Genomic DNA, 17,363 nt, shown 5'->3' with positions numbered 1-17,363 from the left:
ACTGGACAACTAACAAAGATCGTCCAGAGACCTCAGGAGTCATTCTCAGATTTTGTGGCCAGAATGACAGAGGCAGCAGAGCGTATTTTTGGAGATTCAGAGCAAGCCGCACCTCTGGTAGAATAGCTCATTTATGAGCAAGCCACACAGGAGTGCAGAGCGGCCATAGCCCCAAGAAAGAACAAAGGTTTACAAGACTGGCTCAGGGTTTGTCAGGAGCTTGGGGGAACTCTCATTATGCGTTACTTCCATTCAGTATGAGAAATTTACTAGGGCAGCTAATTTGTCAAAAAGTCTTTCTCAGTATATGTTACAGAATTGGACGGCTGAATTTGAACAGACTCTTCGGGAATTGAGACTTACCATCATTCAGGTCAACTCCACGTGTTTGGACCTGTCCCTGATCAAAGGATTACCCAATTGGATCTCCTCAGCATTTTCCTTCTTTAAAGAATGGGTATGGGTGGGATTATTTGGAGATACACTTTGCTGTGGATTAGTGTTTCTTCTCTGGTTGGTCTGTAAGCTTAAGGCCCAAACTAGGAGAGACAAGGTGGTTATTGCCCAGGCACTTGCAGCTCTAGAACATGGTGCTTCCCCGATATATGGTTATCTATGCTTAAGCAATAGGTCGCTGGCCATTCAGCTCTTGCACCCCACGAGGTTAGTCTCATTGCACGGGATAGAGTGAGTGTGCTTCAGCAGCCCGAGAGAGTTGCACGGCTAAGCACTGCAGTAGAAGGGCTCTGCGGCATATATGAGCCTATTCTAGGGAGACATGTCATCTTTCAAGAAGGTTGAGTGTCCAAGTGTCCTTCTCCCCAGGAAAAACGACACGGGAGCAGGTCAGGGTTGCTCTGGGTAAAAGCCTGTGAGCCTAAGAGCTAATCCTGTACATGGCTCCTTTACCTACACACTGGGGATTTGACCTCTATCTCCACTCTCATTAATATGGGTGGCCTATTGCTCTTATTAAAAGAAAAGGGGGATCTGTGAGGAGCCGCCCTCACATTTGCCATTATAAGATGGCGCTGACAGCTGTGTTCTAAGTGGTAAACATAATCTGCACACGTGCAGGGGCAGTTTTCCCGCCATGTGTTCTGCCTTTCTCGTGATGACAACTGAGCCGATGGGCTGCAGCCAATCAGGGAGTAATACGTCCTAGGCAGAGGATAATTCTCCTTAAAAGGGACGGGGTTTTGCCATGTTCTCTCTCTTGCTTTCTTGTTCTTGTTCTTTTTCTTGCTTTCTTGCTTTCTTGCTCTCTCTTGCTCTTGCTCTCTTGCACTCTTGCGCTCTTGCGCTCTGGCTCCTGAAGATGTAAGCAATAAAGCTTTGCCGCAGCAGATTCCGGTTTGTTGCGTCTTTCCTGGCCGGTCGCGAACGCGTGTAAGACTTGTTCTTGCAGAGGACCAGGTTCAATTCCCAGCACCCACATGGTGGTTTACAACTCTCCATAACTCCAGTTCCAAAAGATCCCCAGAAGGCACCAAGCATGGACATGGTACATAGATATACCTGCAGGCAGAACACTCATAGACACATAAAGCTAAATAAATTAAAAGCAATAGTCCTTTGTATGATGCAAAGCTTAAGTCAAGGTCGAACAGAGTAAAAGCAAGCATACACTGTTAGACTGTGGAGAAATGAGAGAAAACTCGTGACTGTCTGTATTCAGGCATTGCACTGAGTATCTTTCTATTTGAGTACATTAATTCATTTTCTCCATTTGTTACTCCATATGGAATGTTTGTAACTGAACAGTTGATAAATGGTGGGAACTGAGCAAAAAACCTAGAGATTTACCTCAGAGGAGATTACAATTCAATGAATTAAAGTAGCTCAGCAAACAGAAATTATATTAAGTGATAGTTTCCAAATGTTTCTTATGTGCTGGATGCTTCTGGGTCCTGTTACATCAGCCTGCTTAATCTCTGCAGTCTTTATCATCATTATATTGTGGAAACTAAAGAGGGGTAGGGGAAGATCGAGGGAGGGAGGATAACTCATGTCTGGTCAGAGTTCCTCCTATGCTCTGGACAGAAGGACATGGGAGGACTGCCAGACACTTTCCACTCAGCCCCAGGTGGGCATCTAAGCCACAGACCACACTCAACGGGGGAAGGGGGAAGGGGGATGGACAAGGGCAGCCCCTGAAGGGGGGGGGTGAGGTGATGCCCTGTAGTCCCGGAATTATGGGAGAGAGGGCTGAGGGAGAGAGGTTCCCAGGAAAGCAAGAGTAAGCACAGCGGGCCTTGATGAACAGAGACAGTATATGGTTTTAGAGCTTTATTGTAGAAAGGCAGGGAGAAAGAGAAAAGGTGGAGAGAGAGAGAGAGAGAGAGAGAGAGAGAGAGAGAGAGAGAGAGAGAGCAGCCATGGTCAAGAGGAGAGAAGGGTTCCAAGAAGGAGAGTGAGGGAAGAAAGGCTAGAGAGTAAGAGGGAGAGAGTGAGAGGAGAGGTCAAGGAGAGAGTGAGAGGAAAGGGCAAGGAGAGAGAGAGAGTAAGTGTAAGGGGAGTAAGAGAGCGAGGTGGGGCCAAGCAGCCCCTCTTATTGTAGGCTGTTATCTTTACTGTTGCTAGGTAATTGGGGAGGAGTCTAGCCTGAAGGTCAGAAGCTTGGGACATTGCCTACATGACTGCTAGCCATGCTTCTCCTGTGGGGGCTGTGGGGGCCGTAACTTCAATAGGAGCCTTGAGTTCCAGGAGACATGAGGGAACTCTTACTGTCCCACGTAGGTGAATTATCACCACCGGGACCTGGGGTTCCACACCTCAGCTCGACTGGAGAGCAGACTGTCTGTGTATAGCTCAATGCTCAACAGATATTTACTTTCTGGAATATTTTCTTTGCAGGCTGTTGGTCAGTTAGGCTTAGCTCCAGGCTTTTGTTGGGTTCAAATCTGCTCCACATGTCTCTAATTTTTCTTTTTTCCAGAAACTTCCTCAGAATATGCTGCCATAGTAGGTCACAGGAGGTGGAGGGGTTGCAATGTTAGCTGTCAAACTTCTGAACTTTTAAAACTCTAACTCAAATATCAGATCTAATCTTTTTTTATTTGTTTAGTTTGTATTTTTTATTAGATGTTTTCTTCATTTACACTTCAAATGCTATCCCAAAAGCCCCCTATACCCTCCTCCATGCCCAGCTCCCCAACCCACCCACTCCTGCTTCCTGGCCCTGGCATTCACCTGTATTGGGGCGTATAATCTTCGCAAGACCAAGGTCCTCTCGTCCCATTGATGGCCGACTAGGCTGTCTTCTGCTACATATGCAACTAGAGACACAAGTTCTGGGGGGTACTGGTTAGTTCATATTGTTGTTCCTCCTATAGGGTTGCAGACCCCTTTAGCTACTTGGGTACTTTCTTTAGCTCCTTCATTGCGGGGCCCTGTGTTCCATCAAAAAGATGACTGTGAGCATCCACTTCTGCATTTGCCAGGCACTGGCATAGCCTCACAAGAGACAGCTTTATCAGGGTTCTAAGTCAGCAAAATCTTGCTGGCATATACAATAGTGTCTGGGTTTGGTGGTTGTTTATGGGATGGATCCCCGGGTGGGCCAGTCTCTGGATGGTCCTTCCTTCAGTCTCAGCTCTAAACTTTGTCTCTGTAACTCCTTCCATGGGTATTTTGTTCCCCATCTTAAAAAGAAACGAAGTATCTACACTTTGGTCTTCCTTCTTCTTGAGTTTCATGTGTTTTGTAAATTGTATCTTGGGTATTCTAAGTTTCTGGGCTAATATCCACTTATCAGTGAGTGCATATCATGTGTGTTCTTTTGTGATTGGGTCACCTCACTCCAGATCCATCCATTTGCCTAAGAATGTCATAAATTCATTGAGTTTAATAGCTGAGTAGTACTTCATTGTGTAAATGTACCACCTTTTCTGTATCCATTCCTCTGTTGAGGGACATCTGAGTTCTTTTCAGCCTCTAGCTATTTTAAATAAGGCTTCTATAAACATAGTGGAGCATGTGTCCTTATTAGAATTTAGAACATCTTCTGGATATATGCCCAGGAGAGGTATTGCTGGATCATCCAGTAGAACTATGTCCAATTTTCTGAGGAATCACCAAACTGATTTCCAGAGTGTTTGTACCAGCTTACAATCTCACCAGCAATGGAGGACTGTTCCTCTTTCTCCACCAGCATCTGCTGACCCCTGATTTTTTGATCTTAGGCATTCTGACTGGTGTGAGGTGGAATCTCAGGGTTGTTTTGATTTGCATTTCCCTGATGATTAAGAATGTTGAACATTTTTTTCAGGTGCTTCTCAGCCATTCGGTATTCCTCAGTTGAGAATTCTTTGTTTAGTTCTGTACCCCATTTTTAAATAGGGTTATTTGATTTTCTGGAGTCCAGCTTCTTGAGTTCTTTGTATTAAGGAAAAGTAATTGTTGCTTCCTGTTATTTTTGTTGTTAGAGTTGGGATTCTGTTCTTGTGGCTATCTTCTTTTAGGTTGTTGAAGGATTACTTTCTTGCTTTTTCTAGGGCGTAATTTCCCTCCTTGTGTTGGAATTTTCCCTTTATTATCCTTTGAAGGGCTGGATTTGTGGAAAGGTATTGTGTGAATTTGGTTTTGTCAATGGAATACTCCATCTATGGTAATTGAGAGTTTTGTTGGGCTGGCATTTGTGTTCTCTTAGGGTCTGTATAACATCTGTCCAGGATCTTCTGGCTTTCATAGTCTTGGTGAGAAGTCTGGTGTAATTCTAATAGGTCTGCCTTTTGACCTTTTCTCCTTACTGCTTTTAGTATTCTAACTTTATTAGTGCATTTGTTGTTCTGATTATTATGTCTTGGGAGGAATTTCTTTTCTGGTCCAGTCTACTTGGAGTTCTGTAGGCTTCTTGTATGTTCATGGGCATATCTTTCTTTAGTTTAGGGAAGTTTTCTTCTATAATTTTGTTGAAGATGTTTACTGGCCCTTTAAGTTGAAACTTTTCATTCTCATCTATACCTATTATCCTTAGGTTTGGTTTTCTCATTGAGTCCTGGATTTCTTGGATGTTTTGAGTTAGGATCTTTTTTGGATTTTTCATTTTCTTTGATTGTTGTGTCCATGTTTTCTAAGGAATCTTCTGCACCTGAGAGTCTCTCTTCCATCTCTTGTATTCTGTTGCTGATGCTCGCATCTATGATTCCTGATTTCTTTCCTAGGATTTCTATCTCCAGAATTCTCTCCCTTTGGGGTTTCTTTATTGTTTCTACTTCCATTTTTAGGTCTTGGATGGTTTTGTTCAATTCCATCACCTTTTTGGTTGTGTTTTCCTGTAGTTTTTAAAGGGATTTTTGTGTTTCTTCTTTAAGGACATCTACCTGTTTAGCAGTATTTTTCTGTAATTCTTTGAGGGATTTTTGTGCTTTGTTTTTTAAGGACTTCTACCTGTTTAGCAATGTTCTCCTGTATTTCTTTAAGTGAGTTATTAATGCCCTTCTTAAAATCCTCTACCAGCATCATGAGATATGATTTTAAAAACCGGAATCTTGCTTTTCCAGTGTGTTTGCATATCCAGGACTCACTGTGGCGGGACTACTGAGTTCTGGTGATGCCTAGTGGTCTTGGTTTCTGTTAGTAAGATTCTTATGTTTGCCTTTTGCCATCTGGTAATCTCTGGTGTTAGATGTTCTTGCTGTCTCTGGCTGGAGCTTGTTCTTCCTGTGATACTTTAGCCTCTGTCAGCACTCCTGGGAGACCAACTTTCTCCTGAGTCCCAGTGGTCAGAGCACTCTCTGCAGGCAAGTTCTCCTCTGGCAGGGAAGGCAGAGGTCTGGAGCTCAGCTCTGCCTCCTGGCTGAAGATGAAGGCCTGAAGAGACCTTGTCCAAGAAGCTCTGCTGCTTCTGTGGCCTGCATGCTCTCCTGAGAGGACTGGTCTCTGAGAGACACGGTATACAAGATGGCATTCCTGCCTGAGTCCCAGGGTCCAAGCCCTCCCTGGAGGCTGACTCTCCTCTGGTGGGGAAGGTGTGCTGAGTTCTTCAGATCTACTCTTATACTACTGGTCAGAGTATGACATCATTAAGACGGAGAAACACCCTTCCCTCTAACAATGGGAGGTGTTGTAAGCTCATGGGTCCATGGAATAATTAAAAAATTGAGGACACTAACTGGAAGGGATATAGAGATTTGCTGTCCTGTTATCATTTATAAATGGAGAGATCTTGTGAAGAGAGGACAAGACTGGTACAGCTAGGAACTAACCTTGGAAGCTGGAGACAACTGACTTCAAGACTACTTTTTTGCACAGGATGGTTTTGGGGACAGAGAGCAGGCATGAGTTGAGAAGGGCCCTATAGGGAAGGTGGAGTCTGGGGTAAGCCTGATTACCCTTGGGTAAGATTCAGAACCTCGGCCCTGTTGAAAACAACTGTGCTCATTAGCATGTTTGAGAACAGTTTCATTGGGGGAGGTGAGAACAGAGGCAGATGGTGGCAGGTAAAGGTGGTGAGTGGGAGGTGGAGTAAGAGAGAGAGCTGCTCAGTTTGGCTAAAATGAGGAAGGAAAGTGTGGGACTGAGATTGAACTAGGGCAGAGCAGGGAAAGTCTGGGACTGGGTCTGAACTAAGGCAGAGCGTTACCTTTTTGTTTCTCTTAAAAAACAGGAGTATATATTGTTTCCATCTACTAGCTCTGGGCTTAGCTTGCTGTTTCTTGAGACTCTGAGGTGGGTCTTGAGGTTCTCAGTTTCATTCTCATTTTGTGGGCAAACTCTCAGAGCTATGCTTCTCTCCAAGAATGGCCTTCTTTACTGTGCCTAATAGCTTGTGGTTTTGTTTAATTTTCTTCCTCTCGTTGTATAGCTTTTGAATCTCCTCCATTGACTTCCAGTTTTTTCCATTATTATCTGATAGGTACATTGTTTGGCTTCTTCTGTGTTTAAGACTTCCTTTATGGCTTAAAATTATGTGATCAGTTTTGGAGACAGTTCCACTGGCTGCTGGGAACACGCGTTCTGTACCTGTTGCATGGACTACTCTGTGGATGACTATTTTTGTGGTTGTTTTGAAATAGAGTCTCATGTAGCCCAGGCTGGCCTCAAGCATGTTGTATAACCAAAGATGACTTTGAACTCCTGCTGCCTCTACTACCTTGGTGCTGGGATAATAGGTGTGCATCTCTGTGAGAGGCTTACAGACGGTTACCAGGTCCATTTGATGTATGCATGTCACAGCTTAACTCTGAGGTATCTCTTTTGGTATTTTTGTCTGTGTCATCTACTATCCAGGACAGTGGGGTGTGGGAAAATCTGCTGTCATAGTACCTGGACCTATCTGCCTCTTTACATCCATCAAGAAGTGCTGTTTTATGAAACTGGGTACACCAACATTTGATGTATAAATATTTGCTATCCTATCTTTTTGGTGTATTGATCACTTTATTGATTTGGAATGATTTTCTGTATCTCTTCCTGTTAATTTTGTCTGTTTCCAGACATGAGAGCAACTATTACTGCTTGTTTCCTGCTTTGCTTGCTTGGCCCACAGTTTTCCATTCACAGTAGGGTCTGCCAGTGAGATGTGTCTGCCAGTACATCTATGTATATTTATTTATTTTTGACAATCAATTAATGTCTTCTGTGTACCATAAACTTTGGTCAGATGGAGTTATAACACGTTTTTTAACTTTTATTTTTTATTATTATTAGTTTTTTTTTTTTTTTTTTGAGACAGGGTTTCTCTATGTAGCTTTGGTTGCCCTGGAAGTTGAGTTAAGTCTCAATGTAATTACATTTTCTTGTGTGATGGTGATTATATCACACCAGGAAACATTTTCCAAATTATGCTGGGGTTAAGTGCACTGGGAATAAAAGGCCTGTTGTTAGACTCCCTGAAGTCTAATCCAGGTAGACAAAGACAGTCTGCATGGGGTTAGCATTCTTATTTCTTCACTGGATCCACTTTCTGACACCTGCAGGGACCCCCATGGGATTTGATGTGTTAGGAGAAGAGGTGCAGACCCAGTCCTGCATAAGAAGCTTTTATGTATAAATGTTCATGTAAAGTTTCCCTGTTCCCCTTTAAAGGAAGGTTGGTGATTGTAGCCACCATCAAACCAAGCAAGGGAAGAAGTCCAGCCTCTAGATTCAATAGTTCACTTAGTTAGCTCAGTTCTCCCCCTTATATCATGTCTGACTAGTTTCTTCGACATTTAGGCTTTGAGAATACAGAAGATATGTAAACCATTTGAAAGCTGTTGAAAGAGTCAGAGAAACAATTCCTACCCCTTTCTATATGAGCTTTTGGATTGGGGACAATGTAGGTGACCAAGAAACCTCTAAGATGGTGAGAAGATGCCATAATATTTCTTAGCCCATAGTAAAACACAGAACTCATTTCTCAGTCATGCCAACTGTCTCCTGCAGATGGGGCTGTGCTCTGTAGATGCCACCTCTAATCCAAATGACAGTGCAGAAGGAGAGAGCGTGACGTCCTTTTGAACTCTCTACCTAAAGGTGCTAAGTGTCAGTTCTGCCCATTTTATTGGAGAAATCGAGTTACAAATCACACCTTCCCTCAGGTACAGGGCAAGCACAATCTGAGAGAGTCTGTGGTCTGTCCTGCACAGCCTCAGAAGCTAAGGTCTCCACGTGGCACCCACAGGCTTCCTTGTTCTCTGTGTTTGGGCTGCATTTGGCCAACATGATGTGTGGTTAGACCAAGCAGGGAGGAAGTCTATCTGGTGTTTCTCTGCCACCCCTGCCCATTTGTAGGTCAGAGCTCCTGGGCTGGGGACACATTGCTGCTTGTATTCCCAGGCTCTTCAATAGCCTGCACTGGTTTTTCTTAGTTTGCTCACTTACCTCTAGTAGAACTGTCATCAGCTTTGCCTTACTTAGTCTTTGTAAGGTGCTATCTGTTTTCTGTTTCTGCTGAAATTTATGCTAATATGATAATCATTAAAAACATAATGACTTTTGGCCGGGTGTGGTGGTGCATGCCTTTGATCCCAGCACTCGGGAGGCAGAGGCAGGCGGATTTCTGAGTTCGAGGCCAGCCTGGTCTACAGAGTGAGTTCCAGGACAGCCAGGGCTATACAGAGAAACCCTGTCTCGAAAAACCAAAAAACCAAAAAACCAAGACCAAAAACAAAAAACAAAACAAAACAAAAAACCATAATGACCCTTGGATACTTGAATCCGGTGGGTAGCAAATGGGCAGAAATAGTTACATAGATGCCAAGCGGGGCATATTCTTGATACCCCTGTAGATATAGCTATGGGGAATAGAGAGCCAGGAAGACTAGTTAAGAGGGTGGAGCAGGGAGCTGGGGAGATAGCTCAGTGGGTAAGGTGCTTGCTATGCAAGAATGAGACCTGGAGTTCATATCCTCAGAACCCACTTAGGGTCACCTGTTATCCCAGCATCCTGGTGGCAAGGTAAGAGGAGGAGGCAGGAGAAGCTCTGTAAGCTCAGGGCTCAGCTAGCCTAGCTAACAAGAAACCCTGCTCCAAACAGATGGAAGGAGGACAGACATGTGAGATTTTCCTGTGACCTCCATACATGCTCTATTCATACATGACAATTCAGGTGTCTGCATGCACATATAGGAACATGAACCCACATATGGATCCCTCTGCTCTGGGAATAAGATAGGGACAGAATAAAAAAAATGTTTCCCTATTCCAACCCTCACACAGTTTGGCCAGTGGGGATGGCAGGACCTCTGTGATGATCAGGTGATGTGCATCTCTTCTTTAGAACGAGCATGGCTGTGGGCGTGTCCTGTTCAGTTTCACCCACTCAGCCATGGAGTATCATGTGTGGGAGAGGGTAACTTGATTTTAAAATTTGTTTTTGGTCAAGAGAACTCTGTTGGTTACTTTTCTCATTGGTGTAGCAAAATGTCCAAACTAAGCAACTTAAGGAAGAAAGGATGCAGTCTTCATGGAGAAAGGCCAGGGGCAGGAGTGGAGGCTGCTGGTCAACTTGCACCTGCAGTCAGGAAGCAGGCAGAACACCCAGTCTCTTTTCTCCTTTCCCACTTTTGTCTAGTCTGGGAGACAAGGACCATGCGATGGTGTTCCTTGTATTTAAACTGGATCAAGGCTCTCTGGAGACAACCTCACAGACATACAAAAGTGTGTTTCATAGGAAATCCAAATGCAGTCAAACTGAAAATGAAGGCAGGCTGTCACTAGGACTCACGTATCAATGGAGGTAGGAAGGGGGTGGGGCTGTGAGGTCTCCACATTGATGCATGACTAAATGAGACTTGGTGGTGTTCTAGTTGACACCTGTGTAAAGGATGAGTTGAACATTTGGTGACCAGCAGGGTGGTGGTCATCGATGCAGCTCACTGTACATTCTGAGTTTTCTTTCTGGGATTCTGATGGGGCGAGCCTTCTCGGCTCCACAATGTTGACAGGCTCATCCCACGGGCTTTGGTGTGGTCTGTGCTACTTCAGAGGGGAAGCACAGAATAGGCAGTGCTGTACAAGTCATGCTTCAATCTCCCTTCTCTACAGTGAACAGCGAAGCCAACGCGATCTGCCTTTGGCTCCAGAGTGAGAAATGGCACAGACGTAAGTCCACCGTGACCCATGTTAGGTTTGTCACAGGAGTAGCAAATAAAATACTGTGGTTTTAGTTCATTGTGATAAAAAGCATTTTAAGATCACAGCCTGACCTAGACTTTCATCATGGCTTGAGTTGTAGTGAACATATTCTATGCAGACCATGGCATGGGCATGGGGGCCTGAAAGACCACATCCCATGTGTCAAAGTGCAAAGGTATGGCATTCTGGAGGAAAAAGGGACTCATGGAATACTTCAGTGTCACCCTTTACATGAAGGGGAGGGTCGTGAAGTGGCAGACAGACCAGATCAGTGTGCAGAGGTGGCTGCAGCCTGGAGCAGAGTTGTAGCAGTAAAAGCCTGAGAGGACAGGGGTGGCCACTACCTAAGTAAGAGGAGCACGGGATGAGGAATGTGAGGCTAACTGATGCTACTTGCTGGTCACTTGGAGATGTTAATGGGCGCAGAGAAGAATCCAAGGGAGTCCTGAGGTTTGCAGGGTTTATTTTGGGCTCTGCATTTGCCTTGCATTTTCTAGCAAATAGTCTGGGATGTTTGTGCTGGTTGTTCAAGCCAAGGACTCCTGTTGTCTTCCTCAGCAGATCAGTGGATGGTGGAGTCATGCCTGCTGGTGCATTTTATACTCTGCTTTCTCCTCTGACACGTGACAAATGTTGTGAAGAGCCCATAGGCAGATACTGAGGTTTGAGTCTGGACTGTTCCTTGTGTTAAAAGCTTGGTCCTGACACAGATTGGGCCTGTGAGATCTCCTTCCCTCTTCTTCTTCTTCCCTCCCCCTCCCTCTGTCCCTCCTTCCCTCCTGTCCCCTCCGTCCCTTCCCCTCCCTCTCTTGATCCCTCCCTAGGTGAGCAATACTGCTCTGTCTCACACGGCTGCTTTTCCACCGGCCTTAGCATAAAGGAATAGAACAATCACAGGCTGAAGTCTTAGAGAGCGTGAGGTAAAACAAAACCTCTTTCTTGTCTGTCCTGGGTGTTTGTGCAGTTCTAGTAGCTTTTCTGACACATCAGGCTCTGGAAGAGAGAGCAGTATTTGCTGCTATGCAGTTGTTCTGTACATTTTTGGGTGTAGAAGGCACAGGAGAGGGGAGTGACTCATCAGATCAATGGGATTTTGTGAATTTTCACAGAACATTTCAGCGGCATTTACACAATTTAAACGTAACACTCACCAGATCAAGAGCATGTTAAAGAAAATCTTTAAGTAGATTCAGGCTGAGCAGAGTGTCTCACTCCCCTACAAATAGCCCTTAGTTAGTTTGTGAAGGGGCTGGAGAAACTTCAGAGGTTGTAAGCCTTTCTGAAATAATGTGCAGTGTGAGATGCCAGGGCACTGTCTGTTACCCTCTCCTGCCTCTCACCATGCGCTGCCTAGGCAGCTCTTTGCTCTATACTTTCATTACCCAGCAAACAAGACTTTATTTCTTCCTCCTCAGCTTCCTTTCCACCCTACACCTACCATTTGAACAGGATTACGTAAGATTCCGTCAACCTGGTCTTCACGGAACATACCACAATTGATTCAGATTCCTTCTGCATGGTGGCCACTGGGACTGCTCCACGCAGCTGGAGCAGCGTGTTTACAGTGAGGCTGGGGGAGCAGTGAGCACTTGGCTTCAGGGTACAGAGCTCAGGGGTACATTGTAGAGGTGGAGGTCAGCAAGCTTGGCTTTGTTTCCCTTTATTTTCCAGTGCTGAAGATAAAACCAAGGCCTAATGCACCCCAGGCTGGTGAGCAATCTGCAGTTAACAATGACTTTGAGAATGATTGGTCTAGGGTAACATCGTACATGTAATCTCTCTTCACCAAAGAAATGGGATTCGGCAGGTGTTTGCTGGAGAATAACTGGTACTGAGGCAAGTTCTTGGAGGCAGGCATTGGACTGAGGTGAGTCACTCACCTCTCTATGGTCTGAGCTTCCTCTCCTCTCCTCTCCTCTCCTCTCCTCTCCTCTCCTCCCCTCCCCTCCCCTCCCCTCCCCTCCCCTCCCCTCCCCTCCCCTCCCCTCCCCTCCCCTCCTCTCTCTTTTCTTTTCTTTTCTTTTCTTTTCTTTTCTTTTCTTTTCTTTTCTTTTTCTTAACATTAGGCAGTGGGACTAGGCTGTATTCCTGCTTAGGGAGGGACACACTGTAGTGAGAGGCAGTGCCAACCACTTTAATACTCTGAAAGCCTCACACTTACAGTGTTGGGTCTAACTAAGCTTTGGGCTTATGGTCATTCATGGTCACATGTTCCTACTGACCTATGTAAAACAGAATGAAGACAGGTCTCGCCCTGGACTGATCAGGACTGCCAGCATTTCAAAGCATGTTGATAGGGCTGCAAAGGTGCCACTACTTACTAGCACTGGCTGCTCTTTCAGACCTTTGTCCTGGTGGCTCACAATCATCTCTTAACTCTAATCCCATGAGATCTGATGCTCTCTTCTGGCCTCCTCAAGCACTGAATACATACAGTCAGGCAAAACATCCATGTACACAATAATAATACTCAACAGACAAAATCTAAATAATAATACTAATGATAATAATAATAATAATTAGAATCTAATTTTTAAAAAAGCATTTGAATATTTTTAACCAAAAAATTAAATACTGGTTCTCACTATGTAGCCTTGCAATCCCAGAACTTGGGAGGCAGAGACAGATGGTGAATTTAAGGCCAACCTGGTCTATATAGAGAGCTGTTCTAGTCTCATCGAAGCTACATCGAAGACGCTGTTTCACTGGCTTAAACCTAGCCAGTGATCTTGTGAGTGACAGCCCAATTTATTTATTCATAAATCTGCATTGTTCCAATTATTTCTGACTTTCTGGTCAAATTGGATGCTGTTTGTCTGGTCGTGTAATATCCATCTGGGTCCCTGGCAGGACCCTGCCGTGTCCATGTGGGCCTGTGCTCATTGGCAGGATACAGTTTGGCAGTAGGATAGGGAAGTCACATTGTAACAGACGGCCTAGGCTGGGGGTGTCCTGTGGGCAGCATGAGAACTTGAGGTGGTTCCAGGAACCCCACGATGTCCAGAATGAGGCTCCATTGCTCAGGACCACTAGCCTGGACCTTCAGTTTCTCCTTCACTGTGCCTGTTGCTAAGGGGAACAGGTTGAAGGCCTTCCCCACTGTGTCAGCCTGTCCAAGGAAGCGGGAAAAGAGCTGTCCTGCTGCTTTACAAGGGAAGTCAACCAGCAGGCCCTTGGCTTCCTCCAAACTCAGTACTGCCTCTTTGCTCCCAAGACTGTCCAATCCAACAGCCCTCCTACTACAATCTCAGCATCAGGCTCTGAGCATACAGGGCCGAGAGACCAGACCAAACCGTTATTAGTTCACAGAACTCCAATTCTTTATTCATCACAGCTTGCTCACAATGACATACAAGAAGATAGCACTGACGAAGAGTAAATATGCAGGCAGTTTGGGAGTTGGGAGTTGGGAGTTAGGGAGAAACAACTTCAAAACTGCAATAGGTACGTATGCTGGGTGTCTGCTGATTCTTATACTTGGCACAAATGCCCTGCCTGGCCCCTTCACTGCGTCAGCATCACAGATGGAGTGGTTTGGTCTTGTTTATAGGCAGGATTGCCCTACACTGGGGAAGAAAGACCAGCTTGAGTAAAAGTCCACAGTGCTTGTGATTTTGTTTGTGTTTTTAATGCAGCAACCAGCTCACAGTCTCCAAGTGGAAAAACGTTCAGTAGCATTATGTGCTTGTACTACAGGCAAAAGCTTAAAATGAACATCATCACCCATGGCACCCACAGATAAGCCACCCGACATGTCAATTAATTCATCCCATCATAATAACTAAAATGAGAGAAATAAGCCCACTTCATGAAGAACAATCCCATGGCTGCTTGAACCCTCTGGCTTTGCGTTTGTGATCAGCACGTTGGAAGGTTCAGCCTTTCGCTTCTACCCTGACTGAGCTCAGATTTGTCTTCACATGCACCTGTTTCTAAAACCCAAACACATGTGTAGCGCGTAATCCATGAGGAGCAGACATAAGTGCTATGACTGGTAGATTCCCTTAGCCTGGCTTTGCCGCTTCTAGGCAGGAAGCAGATTACGAGCAAATGTGGAGGTTCACATGGACACACAGTACCCACGATCTAGGTGTGGTCTTGGTCACGCTCAGAGATTACGGAGTCATCTAGGTCATTAGGCAATGGTGGGTTTCTAGCACCATAGACTGTCTACTGACCTCATTTTTCGGTTGGAATGAAAAGGGCAGGGACTGAGTGGGGCTTCCAAAAGAACAGACCTAGCAAATCCATCTGAGTGGAAAGACACAACGTCAAAAGCCTGTTACAGGACATGTAAGATCATGAAATAACTTGCATAATGCAATACTTGTATTTTTTAACAAAAATGTAAATATTTACAAAATAAGATCCAAGGTACTTTTTTAAACATCAAGCAAAACATTCTGCAAAGAGACCGCATTGATTTTTATTTTATTTTTGATTCTGTTTTTTGTTTTGTTTTTCATAATGAGTTCTTTTTAAACCATGTCATACACTTCCCATACTGATATCGCATGATCCATTATAATATAGGCAGGGGGATTTACTATGGGAGGGGCTTGCCATACCCGCCATTGCTTCAGCCAGACAGTTCAACCTGCAGTTCCTTGTTCCTGCGAACCTCTGCAGCATGCCTCTCCTAGAAAGAGCAAGGGCAGAGGGGTCAGTGCATGTGGTCCCAAGAACTCACAGAGCCACCTTAGCTGTTGCTGGACATGTTCGGCCTGAAATAACCCAGGTGGTGTTTTCCTAAAGATAAGAATTCCTAAAGGAATTTTCTTTACAAGGAAAATGTGGGCCCAAGAGATATCACAGTAGAGAATATTACATGACATATAGTGTCTTATCTTATACGACCCCTCCCTTGCTGGTGATCAACCCTGGCGCCAAGTGCCTTGTAAATGATAGGCAAGCCTTTTACTATGGAACTGTAACTAATCCCGAACAACAACAACAACAACAACAACAACAACAACAACAACACTATGTTCTTTTCAAACTATGATCAAAAGGTCAAATGAAAAATGAGAAAAGATCCAAAGAAAATATTGACTATATTGACTTCTGTATAAATTCAGAGACGGGCACTAACATATAACACTGATCTTAAATTTTTTCCTTTATATTTTTGGACTATTTTAAGGAATCTGTGCCTGCCTATGGGCACTTTGGGAAACTGAGATCCAGGAAGGAGACAATGGCACTACTTCTAAACACCTTGTGCGTGACCTTCTGAACTTGAGTCAACAGTGCTGGAGTGTACTCTCGGGCACATGCTGGCTTAGTCAGTCCAGCAGAATCATGTTTTCAGGATACTTTGAATGCTTGGAGTTCCCAGCCTTGTCTCTCAGATGATTAAAGCTGTAAACCTGTGCTCTAAGGTCTGTTAAGGGCATCCCTTCTGTATAAAGGCTTCTCATGAGTCCACAGACCGATACAGCTGCCTTCTGCATCTAAGCACTTGCAGAACCAAGCTCTTCCCTTCTATGGGGCAGTCCCATGGTTCTAAACAGGAGAAATCCTATTCTTGTCTCCTTGGCTGTGTTGACTACAAGGTCTCAACTGTGTCATTTCATTCTGTGAACATTGCATATGGTTGGTGCATATTTATTTCCATGAGGAAACTTTACTAACAAAGTTACTAGTCTTGGCTGGGACATAAACTTTCTAAGGAGGGTGATGATGGGGAAAAAGTGGGTCTAGTGTTTTTACTTTATTCTTCTACATTGGATGACCAAAGAAATATAGATTTGCATAAATGGCTGTTAAACTGAATTTTGAAATGCTAATTATTAGTAATATTATTTATTTTCTACTTAGAACATTTTAAAATTGCTTTTCTCCTCAGATAGCTTCTTAGATTCATTTCTCAATAATCTTGACCAGCTATAAAGTAAATCTTATCATTAAGCTCTATCAAGGTCAAAGTGCCCATTCTTACAGGGTTCTTTATGCTATAACCTAATATTTTCCACCTATGTTTACTACAACTATAACCATATAGATTTTGATGAGATTAATTTTCTTAATTCTCACAGTATCATAGTAGAGATTCTGTTATACCCATTTCACAGAGGAAGAAACCAAGGCATAGGAAGGCTGAGAAACTTTACCAAGTTCATACAACTAGCAGGTGGTTAGATTCAACATTAGTTATATATGAATGTGGGAATGATCCAGCCTCTCACGTTTAGGGGGTAGGAATGGGAGAAAGTGTCACAGACCTGTCCTTCCTCCAAAGCTAAAAGAGTTGAGGAAGCAGGAAGTTGACTCTAGAGAAAGATTTTCTTTTTTTTTCCAGTTATGTTTTTTTACTAGATATTTTCTTTATTTACATTTCAAATGCTATCCTGAAAGTTCCCTATACCCTTCCCCCACCCTGCTCCCTTACCCACCCACTCCCACATCTTGGCCCTGAAGTATTGTAATTTAATTGGTTTAAATGAGCCTTTAACACACATTGTAGAGAAATCAAGTTTTGTTTGGAAATGTGAGGAAATTTGAACAGGTGCAGCCAATTTTCTTTTGTCCAGTTATTACGAGGCAAAACTGTATCAGTGTCCCTTTCTCACTAAGATAGTGAGCCATTAGTAAAAGCTGAGCTTGTAGAAAACTGGGAAGATGGAGACATCTTCCCTGCACTGGAAGACAACAGAGCTTCAAGTAGGAGTGGCAACTCAGCAAGAGTGAGCACTACAACTCGCCCTGTTAGCTTATTCCTCTTCTTACTCGAATTAGTAAAGCTACAGGCTTGCCACAGCAACTAAAGACTTCATCTGAGTTTCAGATAACTTTAAAGG

The 17,363-nt window shown here is 44.1% G+C and overlaps 1 protein-coding gene across 1 annotated transcript in view; it reads right to left on the bottom strand.

Moving 5' to 3' along the window:
• Positions 1-13,863: 13,863 nt before the first annotated feature.
• Stmn2 (stathmin-like 2) overlaps positions 13,864-17,363 on the bottom strand; it is a 52,078-nt gene continuing 48,578 nt past the window's right edge. The window contains exon 5 of the mRNA NM_025285.2: positions 13,864-15,202. Coding sequence (NP_079561.1) covers positions 15,143-15,202 — 60 coding nt within the window. The 3' untranslated portion in view covers positions 13,864-15,142. The remainder of the gene's footprint in view (positions 15,203-17,363) is intronic.

This window comes from Mus musculus, chromosome 3 (assembly GCF_000001635.26).
Source record: "Mus musculus strain C57BL/6J chromosome 3, GRCm38.p6 C57BL/6J".
NCBI lineage: Eukaryota > Metazoa > Chordata > Mammalia > Rodentia > Muridae > Mus > Mus musculus.
This window is presented reverse-complemented; position numbering and strand designations above follow the sequence as displayed.